The 27567-nt window shown below is 32.7% G+C and overlaps 1 protein-coding gene across 1 annotated transcript; it reads left to right on the forward strand.

The window, feature by feature from the left end:
- The first annotated feature begins 1976 nt into the window (after window positions 1-1976).
- Window positions 1977-24502, forward strand: LOC136036597 (lysine--tRNA ligase-like). Its single transcript, XM_065718903.1, has 4 exons — window positions 1977-2031; window positions 12045-12304; window positions 21974-22082; window positions 24064-24502. The coding sequence occupies exons 1-4, from the start codon at window positions 1977-1979 to the stop codon at window positions 24078-24080; spliced, it is 441 nt and encodes a 146-aa protein (XP_065574975.1). The 3' UTR covers window positions 24081-24502.
- Window positions 24503-27567: the final 3065 nt, after the last annotated feature.

Here is a 27567-nt window from a genome sequence, read left to right on the forward strand (position 1 = left end):
TTGCTAGTTTTTTGTTTTCACCTTAGCATGAGAAAAGACAAAGAGAAGTGACTGAATAGATGGGAAATAAATAGTTTGGGTTATATACTTGTACAATAGGAAGGGTGGGGGTAAAGTTTTTTCACAGTTTGAAGTCAGAAAACAATTCTTACTTCATTATATTCAGAATAATTATAACTAACATATTTTGCAGGTAGACCCACTGTAGTTTACCCTCACCCCCTTACTGTGCAAATATATAGCCCAAATTTGTTTCTCAATTACCTTAAATTAAATTACCTTAAATTGCAGCTTGGAGCAATCTAAGGATTTTTCCCTGTAGAAACTCCAGAGTTGATAATATATGAGACACAGTTGAACACATATACTTGACTAGTGGTTTGATGTTGCTGATTCAAGTGCTTCACAGTTATACTTCCATTCTTTTTTTGACCATTTGTTGTCAAGATGGTCCTTAAAGCTGTCTGTGGTTTGGGCAGCAACAGTATCTGGTAGTAATTTGTTCCAGAGGTTGGCAATACGGTTGGTAAGAAAATGGGCGCGTTACCACTTTGAGGAGAAATGCCTGGATAACTACAAGTTATGTCCCCTTGTATGAGAGTTGTGAGACGCCAGAGGAAGAAGATCAGGAAGTGCCTTTGAATTAATAAGTCTATGAACCAGAATGGCATCACCTTGTCTTCTTCTATAAACCAGAGTTGGGAGTTTCAGCTTGCATAGCCTTGTAGGATAAGGGAGCTCATGCAGTCTTCTCACCATTTTAGCGGCTCTTCTCTGGACATCTTCAAGAATTTTAACATCTTTTTTGAAAAAGGGGGATGCAAGGACCATGTCTGTCTCAAGCCTTGGCTGAACAAGTCCTTTATACAAAAGGCTCAGAATATTAGGAGAACAGGAGGAAATTGTTCTTTTTATGAGCCCTGGTGATGAGCTAGCTGATGCTGCTGCCTTCTTTGCATGAGTGCTAAATCTAAGATGATTGTTGACAATTGCTCCTAGGTCACGTTCTTCCAACACTGAAGAAATGAGCTGACCATAAAGAGTAAGTTGTATTGATATTCTTATGCCCAAAGTGTAAAAAATGACATTTTGACACATTGAAAGTGAGTAGTCAAGATTTCGCCCGCACACTAAGGAGATCAAGGTCTTTTTAAAGTTGGGAAGTATCCTCAAGAGTGCTAGCTGGACCAATTACCTTGGAATCATCAGGATATAGCATCACCCTGCTTTTAAGTGCTTGAGGAGCATCATTTATGAAAATATTGAACATGGTGGGGCCAAGAACACTACCCTGTGGAACCCCACTGATAACATTCTGAGAGGAGGAGAGAATAGGATTGCCATCTGCATCAAACAGTTTTACATGCTGAACATGATTGCTCAAGAAATTCAGAATCCATTCAAGAATTTTTTCCTCCAAGCCAATAGATTGTAGCTTAAGCTCAAATCTCCCTATTACAAACTTTGTCAAATGCTTTTGAAAAATCAAGAAGGATCATGTCAACAGGGATTCTCAACCCTAGTATTTTTGTAATATAGTCATATGACTCAAACAGATTAGTGTTAACTGATCTGTTGCATTGGGAACCATGTTGAGAGCTGCTGAGAAGATGATTCTGATCAAGATGCTCAATAACGGCTTTGTTTACAATATATTCAAGAAGTTTAACAACAACAGAGGTAATACTAATATGCCGGTAATTTTCTGCAGAATCTTTCCTTCCCTTTTTGTGAATGGGGGTAATATATGGCACTCTCCACTCTGCAGGAAGCTTTGAGCTATCAATAGATATTCTGATGAGCTTTGAAAGTGGGTAAACTATTTCTGTTCTGGACTTATACAAGAGACAGGGGTGGAAAAGGTATTATATTTTATATCATACTTAGATATATTTTATTAGGATTAACCTAACAAAATTAGAAATGAGGGTATAGATTTGACCCACAATCCTGAGTTCACTACTTGTGAGTTTTATATGGCTTATGCTGATTACAATGATTTAATGAAGATAGCTGAAGAAATGGTCTCTGGTAAGCCGAGATCTTCCTTGACTTGTCACTATTTTTTTTTTTATGAATTCGAATTTTTTTATGACGAGATATGCGAAAGAGTCTCCATACTATTCTAATCACGAAGAAGAATTTGAAGGAAAATTGCTATATCTTGTGCCTTCTGTATTTAACGAAAGAAAATATTAAAACAAAATGGAATTTTTAATAAATCTCCATTCTTCGTATACCAGATGATGTTACACATGTACCTTTCGACAAAACCAAAAAACAAACTAAAACATGTATCTTTTTAAAAGTCGCTGCTTTGGGATATGACGTCATACCACAAAAGGCTTAACGTTATATTGCAACAAAGCAATATTTTTTTTAACATTAAAATGCTGTAAAAGAGTACTAGAACGTAGATTGTTAAATAAACAAGAGCTAAGAGCTCATATGGCACTTGTGACGAGGCGACTAGCTTAAGGAGAGTTATATTGAGCACTTGTGCTGAGGGATTTATATTCTCTCTCTCTCTCTTTCTCTCTTTCTCTCTCTCTCTCTCTCTCTCTCTCTCTCTCTTTTGTCTTATATTTTTTTATTTCTTTTCTATTCTTTCATATGTATCTTTCTCTTTCACTTGTTTCCTGTCTACCAGCACAAATATCAAGCTCTTGATATATTTTCATTTACTTATTTATTTCTGTCATCCTTTTTTAAATTTTGCAATCTTCTTTATAAGATTTTTTAATGCAGTGAGTTAATTAAATTTAATTACTTAGTTTAATACTTTAATAGTTATTACTTAGTTATTATTTAGTTTAATCACATCAAACTAATTACAATAAATTAATTATGTAGTAAAAATATTACCCTTTGAATAAAAGTGGTTTAGAATATGGTTAATGTCTATGTGACGATCATGGGAGGTTTGTTTTTCCAGATATTTACTTAAAAAGGAAATATCTTTATCTAGTCCGTGTATGCCTAACTTAACCTAACCACCTCTATATATAAAATATTTAATTAAAATGTACCTGCATTGAAGTTTGTTTTACAAAAGAACCTAGCTTCACTTTTTGAGTGTGTTCTAAATAATACACAAGTACCAACAAATATTAACTTGATGGAAAGAACACTATTCAATCACATACATACACAGCAGGAAACATGAAAGGGACCCCCTTTCCAGAAGAAAATTTATTTCATTTTGAAGAATTGATCCAATATGTGACTTTTTAAACACTCTCAATTTTTAAACACTTTCAAAACTAGCATTTTCAAGCATGAGATAAGCAATAGTTTGACTAGTATTTTCAAACTAGGTGTCATGGTTATCCTCACATGATAGAGACTTCGTCTTTTATGCATTGCCTCCCCTTTTGTATGTAAACCGTGTTAATTTGAAAGTTTTTTTTGTAAGGTAAAGGAAACTTGCATTCGCAAGGAATCTCAATAGCTATTCTGAATCTATCTTCTTTATCGAACATGATTTTAAATATTTTCTGATTGTGAGCCTTAGCTCAAATTGTGCTTCTAAATAAGGTGGTTTTGTATCTAAAGGAAACGATCTTCACACAAAAAAGATGTCCTTGGTCATATTATATCAGATTTTGGGTTTCTTTGTTAAAAGCTGAAAATGTACCTGAAATAATTAATTCAGTCATGTAAATTGAAGAGCCCCTTGACAATATTGTTTTCAACTTTTGATTTTTTATATTACAACTGTCAGCAGTTGCTCTCTGAGTTTCTTTACATTTGATCTTCTTTTTTTGTTCTTTTTTCAACTACTTAGCCTCCAATCAAAAACAAGAATTTGCCACTTATTTTGTATATCCTTGTACATCATAACTATTTAACCTATAACTAGCCTATTTAGTTTTCTTTTGTTTTTCCATATAACGCAGGAATGTATTCCATCACATAAATGTGATGTATTTCGTTGGGAGCACACTTCTTCGTTTCTTAATTTTAATCTTTCATTTGGGGATTTGAAATTAATCCGGCATCCTGTCCTTCCTTATTATCCTCTACATTTATATTTGCTTGTCTGTCTTGTTTTAAGGTATATTTTCCCTCTCAAACGACTAATTTTTTGACTAGTCTACTTGTACCAAAATGGCAAGATACTTGTATTTTTAGAATCATTAGTCTAAGATCTACCCATTCCCCAAGAATAAAAATCAATAAATTGCTTTGATGTTTTCTAACAGAAGTCCTAAACTGCGAAAATCTTTCCTTTTTCAACATTTTTTTTCTATTAGAAAATAAAAAAAAATCGATGCACCAAATTTAGACATTTAATTTGGTGAATGGACTGAATTTTGTATCTTTCATTGACATACTAACAGCCTAGGAGAGCAGAAATAATAAACTGAAACTTGTACAGGAAACGAGCATTAATCCTTCAAGCTGTGTAGTGCAGTTGGATTTGTGGAGTGCGTATGGATTAGTGTTACCAAGGCTTAGTATATCTATATATATAAAAATAAGTTGTCTGTCTGTGGATGGATGGGTCAGGTGACGTCACCTGAAAAAACTGGATCAGGTGACGTCAAAACTGAAAAAACTAAAAAAAGGCAAAAACTACAAAAAAAACTAAAAACTAATAAAAAAAATAAAAAAGCTAAAAAACTAAAAAAACTATAAAGGTAAAAACCAATAAAAAACTAAAAAAAAAACTGAAAAAACTAAAAAAAGGCAAAAACTACAAAAAAAAACTAAAAACTAATAAAAAAAGTAAAAAAGCTAAAAAACTAAAAAAACTAAAAAAACTAAAAAAAGGTAAAAAAACTAAAAAAAATAAAAAATAAAAAAAAACTAAAAAAAAGGAAAAAACTGAAAAATAAGCTAAAATAAAGGTAAAAACCAATAAAAAACTAAAAAAAAAAAGGAAAAAACTAATAAATGACGACACTCAAAGAGAAAGCGACCAGGACAAAAAACTAAAAAAAAGGCAAAAACTACAAAAAAACTAAAAACTAATAAAAAAAATAAAAAAGCTAAAAAACTAAAAAAACTAAAAAAAGGTAAAAAACTAAAAAAACTAAAAACTAAAAAAAAACTAAAAAAGGTAAAAACTAAAAGAACTAAAAAAGAAAAAAATAAATGACGACACTCAAAGAGAAAGCGACCAGGACAAAAGGAATGTTCGATTAGCAATCAACAAAGCACCGGGACACAGGGAGTATAAATGACGACCAGGACACAAGTAAAAAAAAAAATTAACAAAACTAAAAAGAAGGTAAAAACTACAAAAAAACTAAAAAGAAAAAAAAACTAAAAACTAATAAAAAAACTAAAAAATCTAAAAATCTAAATAAACTAAAAAAGAAAAAAAAAGGAAAAAAATAAAGGAGAAAAACAAAACTAAAAAACGAATGTATATACAGACCGGTTCACCGGGATACAAATGACGACCGGGACACAGGGAATATAAATAACGACAGGGACACAGGGACACAACTACAACGGGGACACCGGGGGAAACAGGGGGATATAAATGACGACCGGGACAAAAAAACTAAAAAGAAATAAAAACTAAAAACTAATAAAAAAAACTAAAAAATCTAAAAATCTAAATAAGCTAAAAAAGAAAAAAAAAGGAAAAAAATAAAGGAGAAAAACAAAACTAAAAAACGAATGTATATACAGACCGGGACACCGGGATACAAATGATGACCGGGACCCGGGACACAGGGAATATAAATGACGACCGGGACACAGGGACACAACTACAACGGGGACACCGGGGGAAACAGGGGGATAACCTGACAATCTATTTATATGCAAAGACAATGGGACAGCAAAGAATGTTGTATATTCGCAAGTTTTACGTAGTTAAAACCATATATATATATATATATCTATATTCACAGGTGGGACATAGGGACACAACTACAATGGCGCGTAACTATTATGGCGCGTAACGACTTACGCGCGCGGGGGGGCTTGGGGGGGGCGCGAAGCGCCCCCACCAACTAGGTGTTGGGGTGGCGCGAAGCGCCACCCCAACAGCTAGTCTATATATATAAAAATAAGTTGTCTGTCTGTGGATGGATGGGTCAGGTGACGTCACCTGAAAAAACTGGATCAGGTGACGTCAAAACTGAAAAAACTAAAAAAGGCAAAAACTACAAAAAAACTAAAAACTAATAAAAAAATAAAAAAGCTAAAAAACTAAAAAAACTAAAAAAAGGCAAAAACTACAAAAAAAACTAAAAACTAATAAAAAAGCTAAAAAACTAAAAAAACTAAAAAAAGGCAAAAACTACAAAAAAAACTAAAAACTAATAAAAAAAAATAAAAAAGCTAAAAAACTAAAAAAACTAAAAAAACTAAAAAAAAGATAAAAAACTAAAAAAACTAAAAACTAAAAAAAAGGAAAAAACTGAAAAATAAGCTAAAATAAAGGTAAAAACCAATAAAAAACTAAAAAAAAAACTGAAAAAACTAAAAAAAGGCAAAAACTACAAAAAAAAACTAAAAACTAATAAAAAAAGTAAAAAAGCTAAAAAACTAAAAAAAAACTAAAAAAACTAAAAAAAGGTAAAAAACTAAAAAAAATAAAAAATAAAAAAAACTAAAAAAAAGGAAAAAACTGAAAAATAAGCTAAAATAAAGGTAAAAACCAATAAAAAACTAAAAAGAAAAAAAGGAAAAAACTAAAAAAAATTTTGATCTAAAAAACTAAAAAAAACTAAAAAAGGTAAAAACTAAAAGAACTAAAAAAGAAAAAAATAAATGACGAAACTCAAAGAGAAAGCGACCAGGACAAAAGGAATGTTCGATTAGCAATCAACAAAGCACCGGGACACAGGGAGTATAAATGACGACCAGGGCATAAGTAAAAAAAAAAAAAACTATCTATATATATAAAAATAAGTTGTCTGTGGATCTGTGGATCGTGGATCAGGTGACGTCACCTGAAAAAACTGGATCAGGTGACGTCAAAACTGAAAAAACTAAAAAAAGGCAAAAACTACAAAAAAAACTAAAAACTAATAAAAAAAAAATACACCGGGATACAAATGACGACCGGGACACAGGGAATATAAATGACGACCGGGACACAGGGACACAACTACAACGGGGACACCGGGGGAAACAGGGGGATATAAATGACGACCGGGACAAAAAAACTAAAAAGAAAAAAAAAATAAAAACTAATAAAAAAACTAAAAAATCTAAAAATCTAAATAAGCTAAAAAAGAAAAAAAAGGAAAAAAATAAAGGAGAAAAACAAAACTAAAAAACGAATGTATATACAGACCGGGACACCGGGATACAAATGACGACCGGGACACAGGGAATATAAATGACGACCGGGACACAGGGACACAACTACAACGGGGACACCGGGGGAAACAGGGGGATGTAAATGACGACCGGGACACCGGGACAGGGAATGGTCGATTAGCAATCACCATCAACAAAGCTCAAGGGCAATCATTAGAATCATGAGGTATAGATCTGAATACAGATTGTTTTCCCATGGACCATTATATGTTGCATGTTCAAGAGTCGGTAAACCTGACAATCTATTTATATGCAAAGACAATGGGACAGCAAAGAATGTTGTATAAGTTTTACGTAGTTAAAACCATATATATATATATATATATATATATATATATATATATATATATATATATATATATATATATATATATATATATATATATATATATATATATATATATATATATATATATATATATATATATATATATATATATATATATATATATATATCTATATATATATCTATAGACAATGGGACAGCAAAGAATGTTGTATAAGTTTTACGTAGTTAAAACCATATATATATATATATATATATATATATATATATATATATATATATATATATATATATATATATATATATATATCTATATTCACAGGTGGGACATAGGGACACAACTACAATGGCGCGTAACTATTATGGCGCGTAACGACTTACGCGCGCGGGGGGGCTTGGGGGGGGCGCGAAGCGCCCCCACCAACTAGGTGTTGGGGTGGCGCGAAGCGCCACCCCAACAGCTAGTATATATATATATATATATATATATATATATATATATATATATATATATATATATATATATATATATATATATATATATACTTTTTATGGCACTTGGTATCTACCAAGTTCATAAAAAGTATCATTCATATTTGAAAATTATAAACTATTCATTCATATTTAGAAGGATATTTAGAATTAGCTGGGACAAAACTTTTACTTTCTACAGTGACCATTATCTTACTGTTACAAAATATAGCTCTATTTGTTTAATCGTTGATCGTAGAAATTTGCAGTACCTGTTGCAACGGGAGTTATTGTATACATTAGAGTCAGTAGTAATTTTGAGACTGGACGTGCCATTAAGGAAAAAATATCTTTGCAGCTAATCAGAAGCGTTTTCATTTTCATAGGCTGCACCATAGACTTATGTAGATGAGAAAACGGATTTATGTAGCTAGTTATTTGTTACATACATTCAGCCAAAAAGTAGGGTCAATTCATGAAATTTAAGGGTTGGAGAGGGAGTGGGACAAAATGTATTTTTAAATCTACTTGAGGGAAAATAATGCCATTTTTCAATTTTTTTAGTGGAAGTATAAGAAAAGGCAGTTTCAGTGAAAATACTATAAGGAAGGTATTTTTTAAAATCTGGAGAGAAGAGCAAAAATCTTGCGGGGAGGGGGTGCAACTTCCCCCTAAGGATGTTCTTGTAGCCAAAATAGCAATTAAGAGACTTGAGACACAGCTAGCCTGACAGAAGAGACCAAAGAGATCTGACGCCTATCGAAAGTGATTTTTTTTTGTCGAGTCCCCTTTTGCACTATTTGCTACTACTATTCACAAGTAATTTTATTTTATGAAAGTATGGGAGGTAGGCATTGATGGAAATAAAAATGACCTGGTTTTGTCCTCTACTAATTCCCCTGATTTGTATAATTCTAGAAAAAAAGTTTTTTATTTTTATATTTCTTCCGAAAAAGAAAAGCTCAGGCTGTTTTCCGAATGTGGTCAAATTTTTTCTTTAATCAATTTCCGTTTTTTTCTTTAATCAATTTTTCGAGTGGGTGATCGGATCTTAATTAATTTTTATATTTAGTAGGACCTCGTGACTCAGAGCTCTTATTTTAAATCCCTACCGGCATTAAGCCTCTGATTTTCCTTTTAAATCAATCTATTGTTTCTTAGAGTTTTGCTAGAGCTCATACCATATGAGCTCTTGGCTCTTCCGGCCTCGTCACAAGTGCCATCGGACCTATTAGCTCTTTTTTACTTAGTTTTTCAATTCGTTTTAGCAGTGGTGGTTCTGCCCTCTCTTGTGCTCGGGGCAAAATCTTGTTGAGTGTTCCTCCCTTGTCTCCCACAAAACAAAATTTGTGTTTATCAACAAAATCATTTTCAATTTATTAATTGTTTTTTAGTTTTTATTTATAAACTGGGCCCTTTTCTTTTTTTTCAACTAATCTCAAAAATTAAAGAATTATGCAAATTCACTATCCAGGGAACTTGAATTCAGTGACTACACACTCATAAGCTGAGGGATTTGTATTTTCTCTCTCTCTCTCTCTCTCTCTCTCTCTCTCTCTCTCTCTCTCTCTCTCTCTCTTGTCTTATTTTTTTTATTTCTTTTCTATTCTTTCATATGTATCTTTCTCTTTCACTTGTTTCCTGTCTACCAGCACAAATATCAAGCTCTTGAGATATTTTCATTTACTTATGTATTTCTGTCATCCTTTTTTAAATTTTGTAATCTTCTTTATAAGATTTTTTAATGCTATAAGTTAATTAAATTTAATTACATCAGATCAAATTAATTACAATAAATTAATCTTGTAGTAAAATATTACCCTTTGAATAAAAGTGGTTTAGAATATGGTTAATGTCTATGTGACGATCATGGGAGGTTTGTTTTTCCAGATATTTACTTAAAAAGGAAATATCTTTATCTAGTCCGTGTATGCTCTAAAAGAGATTTGTAAATTAGCTTTATGGATTCTGGAAGATGAGAAAGTGAAGAATGGGGGCTTGATACCATTTTTCTATCTATAATTTGAACAGTTGGCAAATATGTTGGTAAATAATTGGTAATGATGCTCTTAATACTTACGCTTTAGGTACTGTGGTGGCCGGGGTAGTCACCTGTAGCATGAAAGTGCTATTTTAGCACTATTTCATTATGTGTAGTACTGTAGCACATGCTCAGGGTTGGTGAAATAGTGCTATATAGCACCAAGTGCTATATTAGTATTATTTTAGCACTACTGCAGTCAGATTTTTTACTATAGCATCGAAAATCGGTGTGCGCCACGAAAATGTTGGCAATCATTAGAAACTGACAGTGGTGGCGACCCTGGTGGTGGCGTAGTGGGTTTGACCTTAGCTAAATAGAATGGGACCCAGAGAACAAACCTGGCAGTAGCAACATACTATAAGGTTACTGCTTGGACCATGGTAGTCAAGAAGTGTTGTTGATTCGATTACTTACTTGTAATACTTTAGCTCAAGGGTAGTGATTTTTTGCACTTGTGCTGATGCACCGAAATACATAGATGGTAGTAAAGGGTGGAAATTGAATATGACTTGGAATTTTTATGTTTCTCTCTCGCTTATTTTCGTTGTTGTTTACTTTCTATCTTCGAGTAGAGATATCAAGCTATTGAAATCTTTTCATTTACTTATAGTTTGTTTCTTTTATCCTTTTTAATTTTTGCAATCTTCTTTAAAAAAGAAAGGTTGCAATAAATTAATTATGTTTAATTACATCACACTTTATTAATTGCAATGTATTAATTAAGCAGCAAAATCCTTACATTTAGAATAAAAGTTGTTTAGAACTGTGTTGATGTCCATGTGGAGACTATTGGAACTGCAAACCATTTGTTTCTTTCTCTCCGTTTTATTTCCTTCTTATCTCCTATTCCTCCCATTTTTTTTCTTGCATTGCGAGTGGGTTTTTCGCATTATCTATTCTAGCTTATTGGACGTGTATTGAATCTTGGGTATATTATTGACTCATCATTATTGATGTAGTTAGTTCTGGACTTTAATGCGTAATTTGGCAAATACGTCCTGTTTTGTCTCAAGGCTGGGGGATTGAATTCAAACTTACAGGAAAATATTATTTGTAGGGGTTGTGGGGGGGTCAGCATAATATTTCCCAGGTCCTCATGGAAGAGTACTCTTCTTCTTTTTTTTTCTTCTTACCTGTCTTTTTAAGGTTTTTTTTTTCATATATATATATCTGCCGTCTGACAAGAGTTTTGACCAGGTTTTAATAAAATCCCTGATGATACTTTTTTTTTTGTTCAGACAGAAGACACAGACGTGTGTGAAAAGTGTGACGAAAAATGTTCTTTCAAGTTTGAATCCTACCAATATTTTATAAAGGTGGAATTCTTATCCCACTTGACACACCAATTCGTATTTTAGGCCTTGCCTTAAATGAATATGTAATGAATACATAAATGAATAATAAATATAAATGAATAACATAAATTATGATGAATATATAAATAATGAATGAAAAAAAGATATAAATGAATAAATGAAATAAATTAAATTAAAACAATGCGTATTAATTTTTTTTATGGATCAATTCCTCAGTGTATATCTTTCAAATTAGGACAGGGACAAGATACTAGGAGGGATATGATGCTATAAGGGATAAGATACTAGAAGGGATATGATACTAGAAGCGATAAGATACTAGAAGTCAAAACATGGAATCTTCTGTTGAGACTAATCCAGATTCTGTTTAAAATATGGAATTGTAATTTTCAAAGTCTAAAATTTGGTTGACATTGGGATCGTTCATAGCTGGAACATGCAACTGATCGATACTGATTATTCAGCGTCATTGAAATTTCTTATTCGAAACTTCGTTAAATACCACAAAATGACGCACGATCTTCGGTAGTTATATTTTGATTTTTTTAATTTTTAAATTCTTCTAATTTTCTAAATTTTTGCATCGTCTTTTGGACAGTCAAAGTACTTCAGCTTTGATTTTGCACCTCTTTTGTAGGTATGGTCCAAAGCATTCACGGAACATTAAAAATAAATTACCAGCCAGAAGGTCCAGATGGCTCTACCAAAGAAATTGATTTTGCTCCGCTATTTAAGCGAATGAGTATGTTTCCGGAATTGGAAAAGCGACTTCAAGTGAAACTGCCACATCCCAGTACTTTGGATACGCCTGAAGCTGTGGAATTTTTAGATCAACTTTGTTCGGACCATCAAGTAGAATGTCCACCTCCACGAACTGCCACACGATTGCTAGATAAGGCTAGTGTTTTTCGTACAATTTGTCTGCTATAGATTTTGTTAATTGACGTTTTCAGCCACAGGGGGGGGGGGGGGCAGAAAAAGAAAAATAAAACATTTTCTTTTTAATCAATTTTTAAATGATATTATACCTTATTCTGATGACTTAGCAATGACTTAGCAATGAGTTGAGGATGACTTAGCAATGCATGCTTCTCCTTTCTCCATTTTTCCTTATTTAAATGTTTATTTTGAATAATAATTATACTTCTCGAACCTTAAAAAAGTAAGTTCAATTTAGTCCCAAATTGAACGAATAGAACAAACACATTGAATTTAAACTGAAATATACTGATTGATTTTGTCGTCGAAATTTGACCTCCCCCCCCCCCACAACGAAAATGATAAGACTCAATCAATTTTTCCATCGAAAAACTTTTGATTCCATCGAATCAATTTTTTTTAAAAAAATACTAAGTCTCATCCTAATGATGAGGATGACACAGTAGTGGACCCCCTCCCCCCTCTGTTTCTCCTTATTTAAATATTTATTTTGAATAATAATTATACTCATCAAACCTTAAAAAGTAAGTTCAATTTAAAGTTTAAATTGTACAAATAGAACACACTTATTGAATCAAAATCAAATTTTAAAGCGAAACCTCATTGATTTTAACTTTGTTTCGCAAGGCTCTATTACATGATGATCTTTACCAAATAGTTGAAAATAAGAAAGGAACATTTACTCTATTCATAATAAACTAAATCAAGGCCGTGATTAAGTGAACTTGAAAACATCGAGCTTCAGAATTGAAGTAAGGTTACCCTTCTGTCTTTTAATTCTCTAGAGATCGTCGATTGTCAAAACTTCAAATAGCACCAATTATCAAGTCTTGTCAAAGGTTTTGATTGACAGCTTACTTTGGTGAGATGCTTCAGCCGAGAAATAATAATATATTTGACAGTGTCTTGCAAAGCTTGGTTACCGACCAAGGGAGATTAGAAAATGAGCAAAAGAGCACTATCATTCTCAAGTACAAAATGCCCATGTATATGCAACTGTGACGGCATGCATAGAATGCATTTTAAAATTTATTGTTTTTTCCACTTTATTTCCTAGGGATAGGCTATTTAAAATACCTCATTTCATTAATTCGAAACTAAACAGCGAACTTAGTTGAAAGCTTTCTTCGAGGATTCTTGGAAAACCAAAGTTTTCTTACAAATTAAATTAAAAAAAAAAAAAAAAACTGAAAGTAAGGAGTGACATTAAAACTTAAGACGAACAGAAATTACTTCGTATATGAAAGGGACTGCTTCCTCATGAACGCCCCGCTCTTTACGCTGAAGTTTTTTACTGTTTTAAAAAATAGAGTTAAGAGGAAGAGTCAGACTTTAGCGTGAAGACCGGGGCATTGATGAGGAGACAGCCGCTTTCATATATGAAGTAATTTCTGTTCGTTTTATGTTTTAATGTCACTCCTTACTTTCAGTTAAAAACACTTGTTTTTATTTAATTTAATTTCTTAAAGTTTTTTAATCAATGCATGTTTTGATTTATGCTCTCCACAGATGAATAATTAAAACGAAATTTGGGTATTTATTTTTTTGGCTAAATGGGTTTCTCATAGTTTTGACCAAACGATTTTGAGAAAAAAATAGGAGCGGGGAAGGAGGTATAGTTGCTCTCCGATTATTTGGTTACCTGAAAAGGCAACTAGAACTTTTAATTTCTTACGAATTTTTTTATTAGTAAAATTATTAGTAAAAATAAATTTTACTAGTTAAAGACATACGTAACTTACAAATTAGCTTACGTAAGGAACTTCTGTATTCTCACATTTTTATTACATATATGAGGGGGGCTCACCCCCTCAACAGTACCTCCCTCTTCACACTAGAGCTTAAATTTTGTCCCGATTTCTTAAGAATGACCCCTGAATTACAAAAGCCTTAGAATAAATAGTTGAAATTCTAAAAATACTTTAGCGTAGAGAGCGAGGTATTAGGAGGAGGTGAGCCCCTCATATGCGTAATAATTTCTGTTCCTTTTAAGTTTTAATGCTGCTCCTCACTTTCAGTTGAAAAAACTTTGTCATATTTATTTTTTCATTGTTTTTTTTTTTAATAATAGTAGGAAATCCTGCGCTCCCTTCATGGAAATTTTCTTCCTCCATGAAAAGTTTCCCCAGCATATCCCTCTCTTCTCAACCCTGCCCCAGACCAAATGAAAACGCCCCTGAAGACGTCTGTACACTTATAAGGATTTAGTTATAAGGATTTCCGACTACGCTGAATAAAATGGCTATCTCAGAATTTTGATCCGGTTACTTTGGAAAAATAATTAGCGTGGGACGGGGGCCTAGGTGCCCTCCGAGATTTTGGTCACTTAAAAAAGGCACTAGAACTTTTCATTTCCGTTAGAATGAGCCCTTTTGCAGCATTCTAGGGCCACTGGGTTGATACGATCACCCCTGAAAAAAAAACAACAAATAAACACGCATCTGTGATCTGCCTTCTGACAAAAAATACAAAATTCCACATTTTTGCAGATAGGAGCTTGAAATTTCTACAGTAGTGTTCTATGACTTTTAGGCAGATCATGGATGCGTGTTTATTTGTTTTTTTTTTTTTTTTTTTTTTTTTTTTTCCAGGGGTGATCGTATCCACCAAATTGTCCTAGAATGTTGCGAGAGGGCTCATTCAAACGGAAATAAAAAGTTCTAGTGCCCTTTTTAAACGACGAAAAAAATTGGAGGGCACCTAGGCCCCCTCCCACGCTAATTATTTTCCCAAAGTCAACGGATCAAAATTCTGAGATAGCCATTTTATTCAACGTAGTCGAAAAACCTTATAACTATGTCTTTGGAGACGACTTACTCCTCCATAGTCTCCGTGGGAGGGGTTACAAGTTAAAAACTTTGACCAGTGCTTACATATAGTAATGGTTATTGGGAAGTGTACAGGTGTTTTCAGGAGAATTTTTTGGTCGGGGAGAGGGTTCGAAAAGAGGGGGATATACTGGGGGAACTTTCCATCGAGGACTTGGTCATGGGGGAAAAAAATTTCCATGAAGGGAGTGCAGGATTTACTAACATTATTAAAAAAAAACAATGAAAAAATATATATGAAAAAGTTTTTTTTCAGCTGGAAGTAAGGAGCAGCATCAAAACTTAAAACGAACAGAAATTATTACCCATATGAGGGGCTCACCTCCTCCTAATACCTCGCTCTTTACGCTAAAGTGTTTTTAGTAATGTCAACTATTTATTCTACGGCTTTTGTGATTCAGGGGTCATTCTTAATTAATTGGGCCAAAATTTAAGATTTAGTGTAAAGAGAGAGGTACTGACGACGGGGTGAACCCTCTCATATGTGTAATAAAAATATGAGAATAAAAAATTCTTCACGTAAGCTAGTTTATAAGTTACGTATATCTTTTACTTATAAAACCATTCGTAATAAATTAAATTTCTAGTTGCCTTTTTTTATTAACCAAAAAATTGGAGGGCAACTAGGCTTCCTCCCCCGCTCTTTTTTCCCAAAATCATTCGATCAAAATTATGAGTAAGCCATTCAGCAAAAAAAAAAAAAAAATTCAAATTTTGTTTCAATTATTACTCTGCGGAGAGCCAAAATCAAAACATGCATTTATTCAAAAACATTCAGAAATTAAATAAAAAAACAAGTTTTTTCAACTGAAAGTAAGGAGCGACATTAAAACTTAAAACGGACACAAATTACTTCGTATATAAAAGGGGCTGCTTCCTCATCAACGCCCCGCTCTTTACGCTAAAGTTTTTTACTGTTTTAAAAAGAAGAGTTGGGAGAAAGAGTCAAACTTTAGCGTAAAGAGCGGGGCGTTGATGAAGAAGCAGCCCCTTTTATATACGAAGTAATTTCTGTTCGTTTTAAGTTTTAATGTCGCTCCTTACTTTCAGTTGAAAAAACTTGTTTTTTTATTTAATATATTTAAAATCAGCATTAAAATGCGATTCTTTTGATGTAGCTATTGGTACCAAAATTCCATTTTTTAGAGTTTCGGTTACTATTGAGCCGGGTCGCTCTTTACTACAGTTCGTTACTACGAACTGTTTGATAAAGTTGGAGGACAAGCAATATAAACAAAGGTATTTTATTTGAAATGACAATACAATTAAGTATGTAACTACAAAGAAGGATAGAATGTAAGGAAAATGAATTTTCCTGTTACCGGTACTAGACGATTAATCTTATAAGTACGGCTCTTGTATTGGAACCCCCTGTGGAACTTTGGGATCAAAGCATCAATGAAGAATCCTTTCAGCTTGGGAAAAATCTTTTCGGTCCAAAAGCCTGGATTGCGGTCTATCTTTTCAATGTAGAAGTCTTTCTGGGTAAAAATCATGAAAAAGCAAGTATATAGCTGAGCACATTCAAGCTGACTGATTGTACTTGGTAAAAGTAGTCGTGGCCTCGTTTGGGGTTGACCAGTCCATTCTTTCCAACTTCCATGCAATAGTCCGCCTTAGACTCTTTTCGGTTCTTTATCCACTAGCCTATCCCCAAATTTCTCGCAGTTTCGCAGTTCCATACCTCGCTTTGATTTAATTTTCCCCATGATTTCGGCTTTGTGTGCATAACTTTCCTGAAGGCTCCTGACTATTTCTCATTTCTATGTTTCTTCATTGCATTGAAATAATTTATGAAAATTTCACACTATTAACAAGCAGCTGATTATTCCAGCTTGTCATTTTCGTCTCTAGGGGTTATTATCGGCGATCTGAAACGATTCTTTATGGCAACCGACTTGTAAAAATTTCAGGTAGCTGAAAATATTCTAGGGGACTGTTAGAAAACAGGAAAATACATCAAAAAATGGTTCCAATCATCTTATAGGTTATTGTCTTCTGCACACGATAGTACCAATTTTGTTCCAAAAGCAATATCCTTCATAGAGTACACTTGTGAAAAATCCCTAGACATTTTCTAAGATTTCTAAGCAATTAGAGGAAATAGAACAAAATCCTTTCAAACATTTTGTAGCATCTTTAAGAAGCTATGGCCTGATATTAAAAGCGGCATCTTCCGCCAATGAATACTTGAGTACTTTTTAAATATAAATTTTCAATTTAACATGGGATTTTCGAGTTCCATCAGTTCACTTAATCACCCCCTTAATTCTCTTCGATTTTGTTTTTAGGTTTAGTTAGTCAAATGTGCCTGAACCTCTTTAGGAGTGTACTGGAACATCTTCAAAGGAATGTACCGGAATTTAGTCATGGAGGGACAAATATTGTTGCGTCAAGCAATTAGTTCTTGGCAATTGATAGGGTACATAAATGATTTCTATTGTCAACTGGACAATTTGAGATATTATTTATGTTCAGTTTTTAAATAATTTCTGAGACCATACTGGCTTAGATTAGAAAAAGTTTCGTAACGAAGAAAAAACCAAGATTTCTTGCCAGTGAAAATGAAAATTAGTGAAAATGTTTCGACCGAGACCTCGGCTCAAGCGTCCAAAATGGAGGTCTCGGCCAAAATATCAAAATTTCGTATTCAGTGACTGGAAAAATCCTCGTTTATTCCTGCCATTCGTAGCTTTTCAAACAGTTCATGGTAACGATCAAACAGTTCGTGGTGACGAACTGTAGTAAGGAGCGACCTGGCTCAAAGGTAACCAAAACTCTAAAAAAATGCAATTTTGGTACCAATAGCTACATCAAAAGAATCGCATTTTATGCTGATTTTAAATGAATAAGTTTCATCAAGTTTAGTCCTACCCATAAAGAGTTACGAGCCTGATAAAATTTGCGATATTTTTAGCTTTTTTAGTTTTTTCGTATTTTCTCTTTAGTTTTTTTGTTGTTTTTACCTTTTTTAGTTTTTCTTCTTATTTTGTATTAATGCTAAAGCCAAGGTTCGAACCTGGAACCTCTCGGATCTGGAACCTGGAACATAAAGCTAGGTTCGAGAGGAAAATTAAATCAGTATTAAATATATGTAGAAATGAAGAAATGCCAGTTTGACGGTCCTTCCTTTTCCCTAAATTGTGGATATATGAACAAGAGTGTGGGTCATGAGAGATGGCTAGTGAATATTTTGCCTATTTAAAAATTTAGAAAATGGCCAGAAAATGGAAAAATAGCATAAAAATGATAGTGTATGCGGCTTTTCTGGAAATAGTACTGGGAAAGGAGACAAAAAGAACTGATGGATGAATTGTTAGTGTGGTTTAGAACAGAAAAGACTAAAGTTTATTCCTACTTCCTATTTTCAGTTCCAGTTTTCCGGAAAACAGAAAATTGTAACGAAAAACAGATTGTTCGGGTAAGTTAATAGTCATTAAAAATGGAAGAGAATACCAAAAATTGGCAAGAAACTTTCAATTATAGCATTAAGAGCTGTATTTTTCCGTTGATTTTTTTTTTGGGATGGGGGGGGGAATCTTTTGGGATGTCACTTTCCTTGCCCTTTTCTACCTTTTTTCGCGAATTTTACGGTAAAATTCAACGCTATAAAAAATCTTTAGTTATAAAATGTGTTTAAGAAATTATTTGATTTATAAATACTGGATTTTTGTTAAAATAGTAAGATAAGAGATAAGATAAAGAAAGGCTATCTTACTATATAGATAAAGATAAGAGAAAGGCTATCAGAATTCTAATAGAGCCAAATTCGCTTTATATTTCTAAAAAGAAAAGCAAAAAAAAAAGAAACAAATAAAGTAGGGCAAAAGTAGAAGAAACACCAATCAAGCACAAAAGCAGTCAATAAAATTTAACTCGAAAGAATAAGAAAAAAAAATCCCAGCACAAGAGCCAAAAATGAACTTCATGCGATTAATGGCAAAAACGAAAACAAAAAGGGTTGGGGATAAAACAAAATTACAGGCTAGAAGAAAAAAATTGCCGAATTCGTATTCTAAGTCAAATGCTGTAAAAAAAAAAAAAAAAAAAAAAAAAAAAAAAAAAAAAAAAAAAAAAAAAAAAAAAAAAAAAAAAAAAAAAAAAAAAAAAAAATGGTGCATGACATTGTTCAGGAATTATTAAGGCGCTCCAGAATAAAGGAGATAAATCTTTTTCGGAATCTCTAGTAATGGTATGGAGAATACGTTGGAATTGCCAAGGAAGCTAAGTAGGGGAGTTGGGGTCTAATAGGGTCATGAAAATCGGGAAAAAATTCCTCAGTACGAGGATTAGATATTGCGGATTTAGCAAAACACAAAGAAATTTGTTCTCTCCTTTCTTTTAACGTGGTAATGCGCGCGGATTTAAGGAAGAAGGAGCATGGAATTTTGCTCTCCTTGTAGATGATCCTGAGCGACCGCTTTTTGACCGACTCAATTTTGTCGCTAAGTTCACTTCAAAGTTATGGATGCCATACCGGATATGTATATTCCAATAGCGGTCTGATAAATGATAAATAAACACGGAGGGAATGCATCTTAGGGCAATTAAAAAATTTTAACAGTTTTAACATAGATAATGAAACATTTGCTTGTGACAATATTTGAAACATGCATTTCCCACTTATGGTTATTTGAAATTGTGATTCCAAGGAGTCTTAACATGTTTCACAAGCATTTCGGCTGGGATAGGGTCAAGAAAAACGGGTGTAGATTTCAAGAAATTTGTCGTCATTATTTTTGATTTAGTGGAATTTACTTTCATATTTAGATTCTTAGCTTCCTCCGAAACATGGATTAGGATTTCGAGGGGTTCACTTTTAATATTCCTGTGACATAATTCAAAGATCGACAAGTCATCTACGTATTTCCAACTTTGGGTAAATTCCTTGCCAATATTGTTAATCATAACTAGATAGAAATAAAAGTTGTCCCAACAAGGTTCCTTGAGGAATTGACAATATATAGGGAGGAGGTCATAGAAAATATTTTCGTATTTTACAACTTGAGATCTATTTGAAAGAAACGAAATAACAATACTTACTAAGAGAGAATCAAGTTCAAAGTTAACCAGTAGTGGACGAATTAGGGTGGTATGGTCAACTAGGTCAAAAGGTTTTCGGAAATGAACTAAGACAAGGTTTAGCCAAACACAAGGTAATGGGTGGTGGAAGTTTTCCTTAAATTACCAAACTTTCGGTCGTCTGATGTAGTTTCTGATATAGTAATCAGAAGCTATTTTTAAGACTATGTGCCTCAGTAATATGACCTGCCTTGAAAAAAAAAGATTTTTTTTTCTTTAAAGTTTTTAAAAGTATCAGTAACATAAGGCTTTATCTGTAGAACACATTTTATTACTTTTTTTTCTCAGGAAAGTGAGACTCATAATTACTCCTCAAAAATTTTTGAAGGACAAAGCCTTGCTTGTTTGGTACACAGTGGACCAATTTTCAGTAGTAATCCAAGAGCCAAAATTGTCGAGTCCTGAGTCAATAAGAGGTCTATAAAAGGTTTCAGTAATAGAACACGACTGTTTAACTTCAGCCAGCGGAGATAGGAGAAGGCTGAAGTGGTAACTACCCCCTTGAGGGGCAGAGTGGATATGGGTCTGTAAAAGTTCGAAAGATTGGTGCAAATTAAATAAAGAGTAGCATTGCCTATAGTATTTGGGGCCTTTACAATGTTTTGAATTAAAAGAATTACATGTAGATACAAGTTTTAGATCATCAGAAAAATTCCTGCATTTGGGTATTTTGATGGTACAAAGTCAGCACTTGCATGTAATTTGTCGATAAAATTTATTTTGTCAGCGGATCTCTGATTAGGGGAGTAATAAAAACAAAACAGGACAATTAAATTGAAAGGATGGCAAGACTTTATGTCGAACACACATCCACATAATGTCACCAAAGGGAGCAAGACACGGAATTGAGATTTCACTAGGGCACAAGTCATTAAGGACAAGGAATATAATTTCCCCACCTTTCTCACTCAGAGGGTGGTTGTCGGGTCCGAGTTTAATAAACTGAGACAAATTTTTAATGTTTAACATTTGCAAATTTTAAGTGTGTGCTTCAGTAATAGCGGTTAAATTTGATCTATATATTCTAGAAAGGCTGTCAAATTTATTTATTTTTTCAAAGTTAAGGCTCTGAGTGCTGCTCAACGAAAGTGTGGGGAATTGAAAACGACTTGTAAAGGTACCGTTTTTACACTTTCCTTTTTTTATATCACAGATGAGGTCAGGGGTTCTAGTGGAATTCGTCAGGGGCTAAGCTCGTGTGGTCAGAACAAGGGACTGGGGGATCATGTTCATTTTTTTCATATACAGTGCCATATTGTATTGCAGGCATCAAAATATGCCGCAAATTTTACTTAATTTCAGTAAGAAAGATACCACAAAATACCACTTTTCAGTCGACCGTCACGGCTTTACGATGCCGGTTGAGCGACAACACTGCGAACTGGGCTAGAATATATATGTGCTGGAAGAAAATCGTAGTTAATACCTCCTGTTAGTCTTATCTTACTTCACCTTATCTTACCTTATTAATTTGTAATTAATTTTACCTTATTAATCTCTAATTAATTTTACCTTATCTTACCTTATTAAGCTCTAATAAATTTATCCTATGTTACCTTATTAATCTCAAGTTGATTTTATCTTAAATTACTTTATTAATCTCTAATTAATTTTACCTTAACTTACCTTATCAATCTCTAATTAATTTTACCTTACCTTATTCATCTCTAATTAATTTTACCATATCTTACTAATTAATTTTTCTTAACTATTATAGCTCGTTGGTCACTTTTTAGAAGAGGAATGTATAAACCCAACATTCATCATTGACCATCCCCAAGTTATGAGCCCACTAGCAAAGGATCATAGATCTGAAAAAGGCTTAGGTAATTAACTTCTTTTTTAATATCTACACGTCGATAACTATCATTCTACTTCAGTCCAGCTATTTCAATATTCCCCAAAATGTTCGCCTTAATACCCTTAGTTTTAGTAGCAGTAGTAGAAGTACCAGTATCAATAGTAGTAGCAGTAGCAGCACTAATAGTATGGTTAGAAGAAGTAGCATTAGGATGCAAATGTTGTCTTTTGGTTAGTTCACCATAGCTCCCCCCCCCCGTCACATCAAGTTCTGTAACTTTCAACTTTACACACCAAACCGTTCCTAAGATATTGCTGATACGCCCTTTTTATCCCTTGTATCCTTGGCCATGGAGCCATTTGAGGGGGAATAATTGTATTGTATTTCCATTTTGTATTGATGTGAATAAGCTTCTTCTTCTTCTGGACACCCTTCGTACAGACGGCGTGTTGTGCGAGAAAGTACTTTTAATGTTCATATTAATAACGTAAATATATTATTATTTCATAGGATCTGGCATGGTTTAATTCCAGAATTTTTGTTTTTGTGAGTTCTGCCTAAGCATGATATCATACCAATAAGCATGTGAGGGCTAAAGGCCAGAGCGAATAAACATTTTTGGGGACCAATTGTGGCGAAACATAAGGAGCCGGCCTTTTTAGCTAACGTCAGTATTATACTAGGCTCAATACGCTCTAAGTGCCAATCCAAATTTATTTGTTCTTTTCAGTAATAGTGGTTATGATGGTATTTTCTTCTTCTTTTATGTTATTTAAAGTAAAATACGTAGCTCGGAATAAAGATTGTTCTCAGAAAAGTGAAAATTAAGTTCTGACCTTTAGAAGGCACTGGAGGTGTTAGCCGTACGCTTCTTTGAGGTGTTTTTTTTTTAGACCTGGTTATTTATGGCAATTAATCATTATTTATTGTTATTTATTTCAATAGATTATTTATTGCTATTCTTATTCGTATTGAGTTTAATCTATCTATGGATAATGATTTACGGTAGTCTTTCTCTTGAAAAATAATTTGAATTTATTCCTGTTCGGCTTCAGTTTTTGTGTAGCTCTTTACTTTTCTTCTACAAAGCTATTTTGTTAACTTTCTTTTTAATAATTTTCAAATAAATCTTTTAAAGACAAAAAAACGGGTTAAACATCAGCCGATGAGAAATTGACAAAATATGATTTGTTATTGTTTTTCTTTTTTTTTTCAACTAATCTCAAAAATTAAAGAATTATGCAAATTCACTATCCAGGGAACTTGAATTCAGTGACTACACACTCATAACAAATCCCATTTCTCCTAAGTATTTTTTCATTACGTCCTTCCACTCCAAGGAGATTTAAATCCTTGTTTTTTCTCACCTATTTGATTTTATTTTTCATTTATCATATCTTCTTTTTTCTTTGTTTCATACGTAATTGATACGTAATATAAAAGTCAGTGATCATTGTACCTCATAATTTTCAATTACTTCCTTCATTTTTCTTGAACATACCTTCGAAAGCTTGGCTTTCAAATCCCGGAGCTTTTCAACAAATAAAGACACTTCAGTGGCTCTATTCAACTGCTCCCTTGTCAATGCACTTGCATTGGATAAATTTGCTCTTTTAAAATAAAGTTACAATCTGAATGAACGGGGAATTTTCAAAATTTGAATGTGTTAAATTAAAGAAGAAATAGAAAATCAATAGGACTGGAAACAGTAACAGCAATCCTAATTTTGCATCGGTTTTAGTTTTTTTTTTTTTATGTATCGAACCAATATGACTTTGTGTTCTTCTTTTTCGTAATAAGCTTTCACATTCGAAGGAAGCAGTCATCCATTTGAGTATTTTAAAGCCCAAACTTCATAGTGGACCGAATATTAATTTGGTTTTCTCTAATATTAATATTAATTCTGGTTTAATGTTTTAGCCTTCTTCTCCTCTTTGTCTATTTATTTTTATCACATCTTTACACGTCTTTTATCTCCAATGGATTAATGTCCTTTTCTTTTCTAGGTTGGAATCCGAGCTGAGCAGTAAATTTCGATTATTTGTGTTTAGTCTGTATACTGTTGCCGTCTTTTTGTGTGATAGCATTCATTTTCACAGAGAAAGGTGTTGCAGCAGACCGGACTTCTTGTAATTGTAAAGTTTAAATAAAAATCAAGGGTTCCCAACCTTAAGTTAGTTTCATTCTATGTAAAATTGTTGTCTAAGCCTTTTTTCTCCCCTTTTTTAATATTTTAAAAGAAATAGAACCCTTAGCTTTTTTCAATAAATTATGCTTTTTTCTCATGCCTCGCTAAACGAGTTTACTGCTCATTCAAGCTCTTCTGCTCCTTGTACAGCCTCTGCTTCTCAGCCAAGAAATTGCATCCTGAGTCAACAAACAATGTATAAAATTAATTCAAGATATTTTATTTACTCTTTATCTAAATAAAGATTAAAAATCTTGTTTATATAAAACTCTAGCATTTTGTAGTCTTAAAGCTAATCATATCTACTATTTGCTCCTCCTAGAGTCAGAAATTTTTTTAAGGAACCCTGATAAAAAGGTTAAGCCGGCTGGGAAGGTGATCTTACTCAAAATCATCGTCCTGGAATCCTAGAATTGTTTTTGTGTTAGAATAAGAAGTAACGTATCTTTACGCTTATTAATCTACACTGCTTAATTAATAGAATTATGATTATAAAATAGATAAATAGACTGATACGTCGCACATAATTTCAGAGCAATCAATTGGCAAAGCAATACTTTCAGTCTTAATTTTGATAACATAGAGGAGCGGATTTATGCTACCGGGAAGAGTTCAACTTTGGAAAACACAGTTTTTTCATAGGAATTGAATTGAAATCAAGTAGTTTCGGCCATCTAGCCAAGGCTTGGTGTATTTTCATAAGAATCTTTGTGGAAAACTAGGAAGTGTCCTAGTTACTACAAGGAATTGTAACACACTTCAAGGTCTATTTGTCAAATAAATGTAAACAGATAACGTTTATCTGTCAAATATAGAAATATCTTAAACCCATAAAAATCTGAAGACAAAAGGTATTAGTTGTGCTATAATTATGCTATTAAAATGAATCGTGAAAGATTTAAAAAAAGGGTTTTTCACAAACGAAGCTGAACAAGAAGCTTCCTGTGTTTGAAGCATATGTTTGTGAATTTTCTACTGAGTTTCTGCCCTTTCGACAACCTGGTTGCACAAATTGACTTATGGTTATCTTCAAAATCCTCAACAATTGTTCCTAAAAGTAAGAAAGTCATGCTTTTAAAAAAATACAAAGTTTCCCCTGTAACTGGGCTGTATGTCCTAGTCTCTTCTTGAGTTATGTCATATGTCCCATTTTGACAACTTTGACGGACCTCGTATATTTCAATTTGGTTTAATAATCACCTTCATATTATTTGAAAATATCAACTTATTAATCTCAGCCGTTCCTGAGATAGTGCAAATGTACTCTTCCCCGACCTCCATGTACACGGGTGTCTTGTTTTTTTTTTTCGGCCCCCTCCTTACCATTTGATGGTAGTTCCAATTGAATACCAGTAAGAGTTTTTGAAATATCAAAGTTACGCCATTTTCACATTTAATTCAGCATATTCTGAATTAAATATATTTACATATATATCTTCTATATAAAAATAAGTTGTTTGTCTGTCTGTCGACTGACGTCACTGTCCGCATATGACGTCTGAATTATTTCATCCTATACCAATTCAAAAACGAATATATTCAAGCCGAAGTAGCTGAGCTGGTAAAGCGTTATGTTCCAGGTTCTAGGTCCGAGAGGTTCCAGGCTCGAACCTTGGCTCTAGCATTAATACAAAAGAAGAAAAAAATTAAAAAAGGTAAAAACTACAAAAAAAATTAAGAAAAGGTTAAAAACTGAAAAATAAAGGAGAAAAAGAAAACTAAACAAAAATAAAATAAAAAAAAAATAAAAAAGGTAAATGCATTCAAGCCGAAGTAGCTGAGTTGGTAAAGCGTTATGTTCCAGGTTCTAGGTCCAAGAGGTTCCAGGTTTGAACCTTGGCTTTAGCATTAATACAAAAGAAGAAAATAAACTAAAAAAGGTAAAAACTACAAAATAAACTAAAACTGAAATACTAAAAAACTAAAAAAAGGTAAAAAACTAAAAAAGAAAAAAAACTAAATAAAGGTAAAAACTACAAAAAAAAACTAAAAAGAAAAAATACTAATAAGAAAACTGAAAAATAAAGAAGAAAAAGAAAACTAAAACAAATAAAAATAAAAAAAAAATAAAAAAGGTAAATGTATTCAAGCCGAAGTAGCTGAGTTGGTAAAGCGTTATGTTCCAGGTTCTATGTCCGAGAGGTTCCAGGTTCGAACCTTGGCTTTAGCATTAATACAAAAGAAGAAAGAAAAAAACTAAAAAAGGTAAAAACTAGAAAAAAAACAAAAAAAAATACTGAAAAAATATAAAAGCTAAAAAATAAAAAAAAGGTAAAAAACTAAAAACTGAAAAAGAAAAAAAACTAAAAAAAAAGGTAAAAACTACAGAAAAAGAAAACTAAAAAAAAAAAAATGTTCAGTCGAAAACATGACGTCAGTCAACCCACAAACATGACGTCACTCGACAGACACACACACACACAGACAACTTATATATATATATATATATATATATATATATATATATATATATATATATATATATATATATATATATATATATATATGCCTCTTTTGAAGAATATAGAGCATATACAAATAAGTTAAATTCGATTGTTAGATATGCAAAGAGAACATATTATAAAGATAAGTTTATTCAGTATAAGTCAGATATGAAAAAAATTTGGCAATTGATTAATGAAAGAATTTGACCTAGCCATAAATATAAATCTAGTGTTGATTGCCTAGAAGTTGATGGAAGGAAGGTAACTGACCGTAAAGAAATTTTGAATATATTGGGAGACTATTTTATTTCAGTAGGAAAAAAGCTTACATCGCATTTTTTTCTCCATTGTTAAATGTCCCTACCATTTCTTTTGATAATAATCATCAAACTGAAAACCCTTTTAATTTTTCCGAAACGACACCCCAACATGTGAAAAAATTATCATTAAACTTAAAAATAGTTCTCCTTCTGATGAATTTGGTTTTTCTACTCGAACAGTAAAGCAGGTAGCTACTGATGTTGCCCCATTACTTTCACACATATATAATTTGTCATTTGTACATGGAGTTTTTCCCGATTTGTTGAAGAAAGCTAATGTTATTGCACTATATAAAGGCCTAATTACTAGTGATCCTTGAAATTATAGAAATATATCACTTTTATCCGTGTTTAGTGAACTTTTGGAAAAGATAGCGAACCATCAGCTCCATAATTATTTAATTGGTAAAAATATTTCTCATCCTCCTCAGTTAGGTTTCATTAAAGGAAAATCAACGGAGTTGGCAATTCATCAACTTCTGCTTGAGATAAATGATGCAATTGACAGTGATTGACAGCATGCGTTGGCGGTATTTCTTGATGTCACCAAGGCCTTTG

Source organism: Artemia franciscana, chromosome 15 (genome assembly GCF_032884065.1).
Source record: "Artemia franciscana chromosome 15, ASM3288406v1, whole genome shotgun sequence".
NCBI lineage: Eukaryota > Metazoa > Arthropoda > Branchiopoda > Anostraca > Artemiidae > Artemia > Artemia franciscana.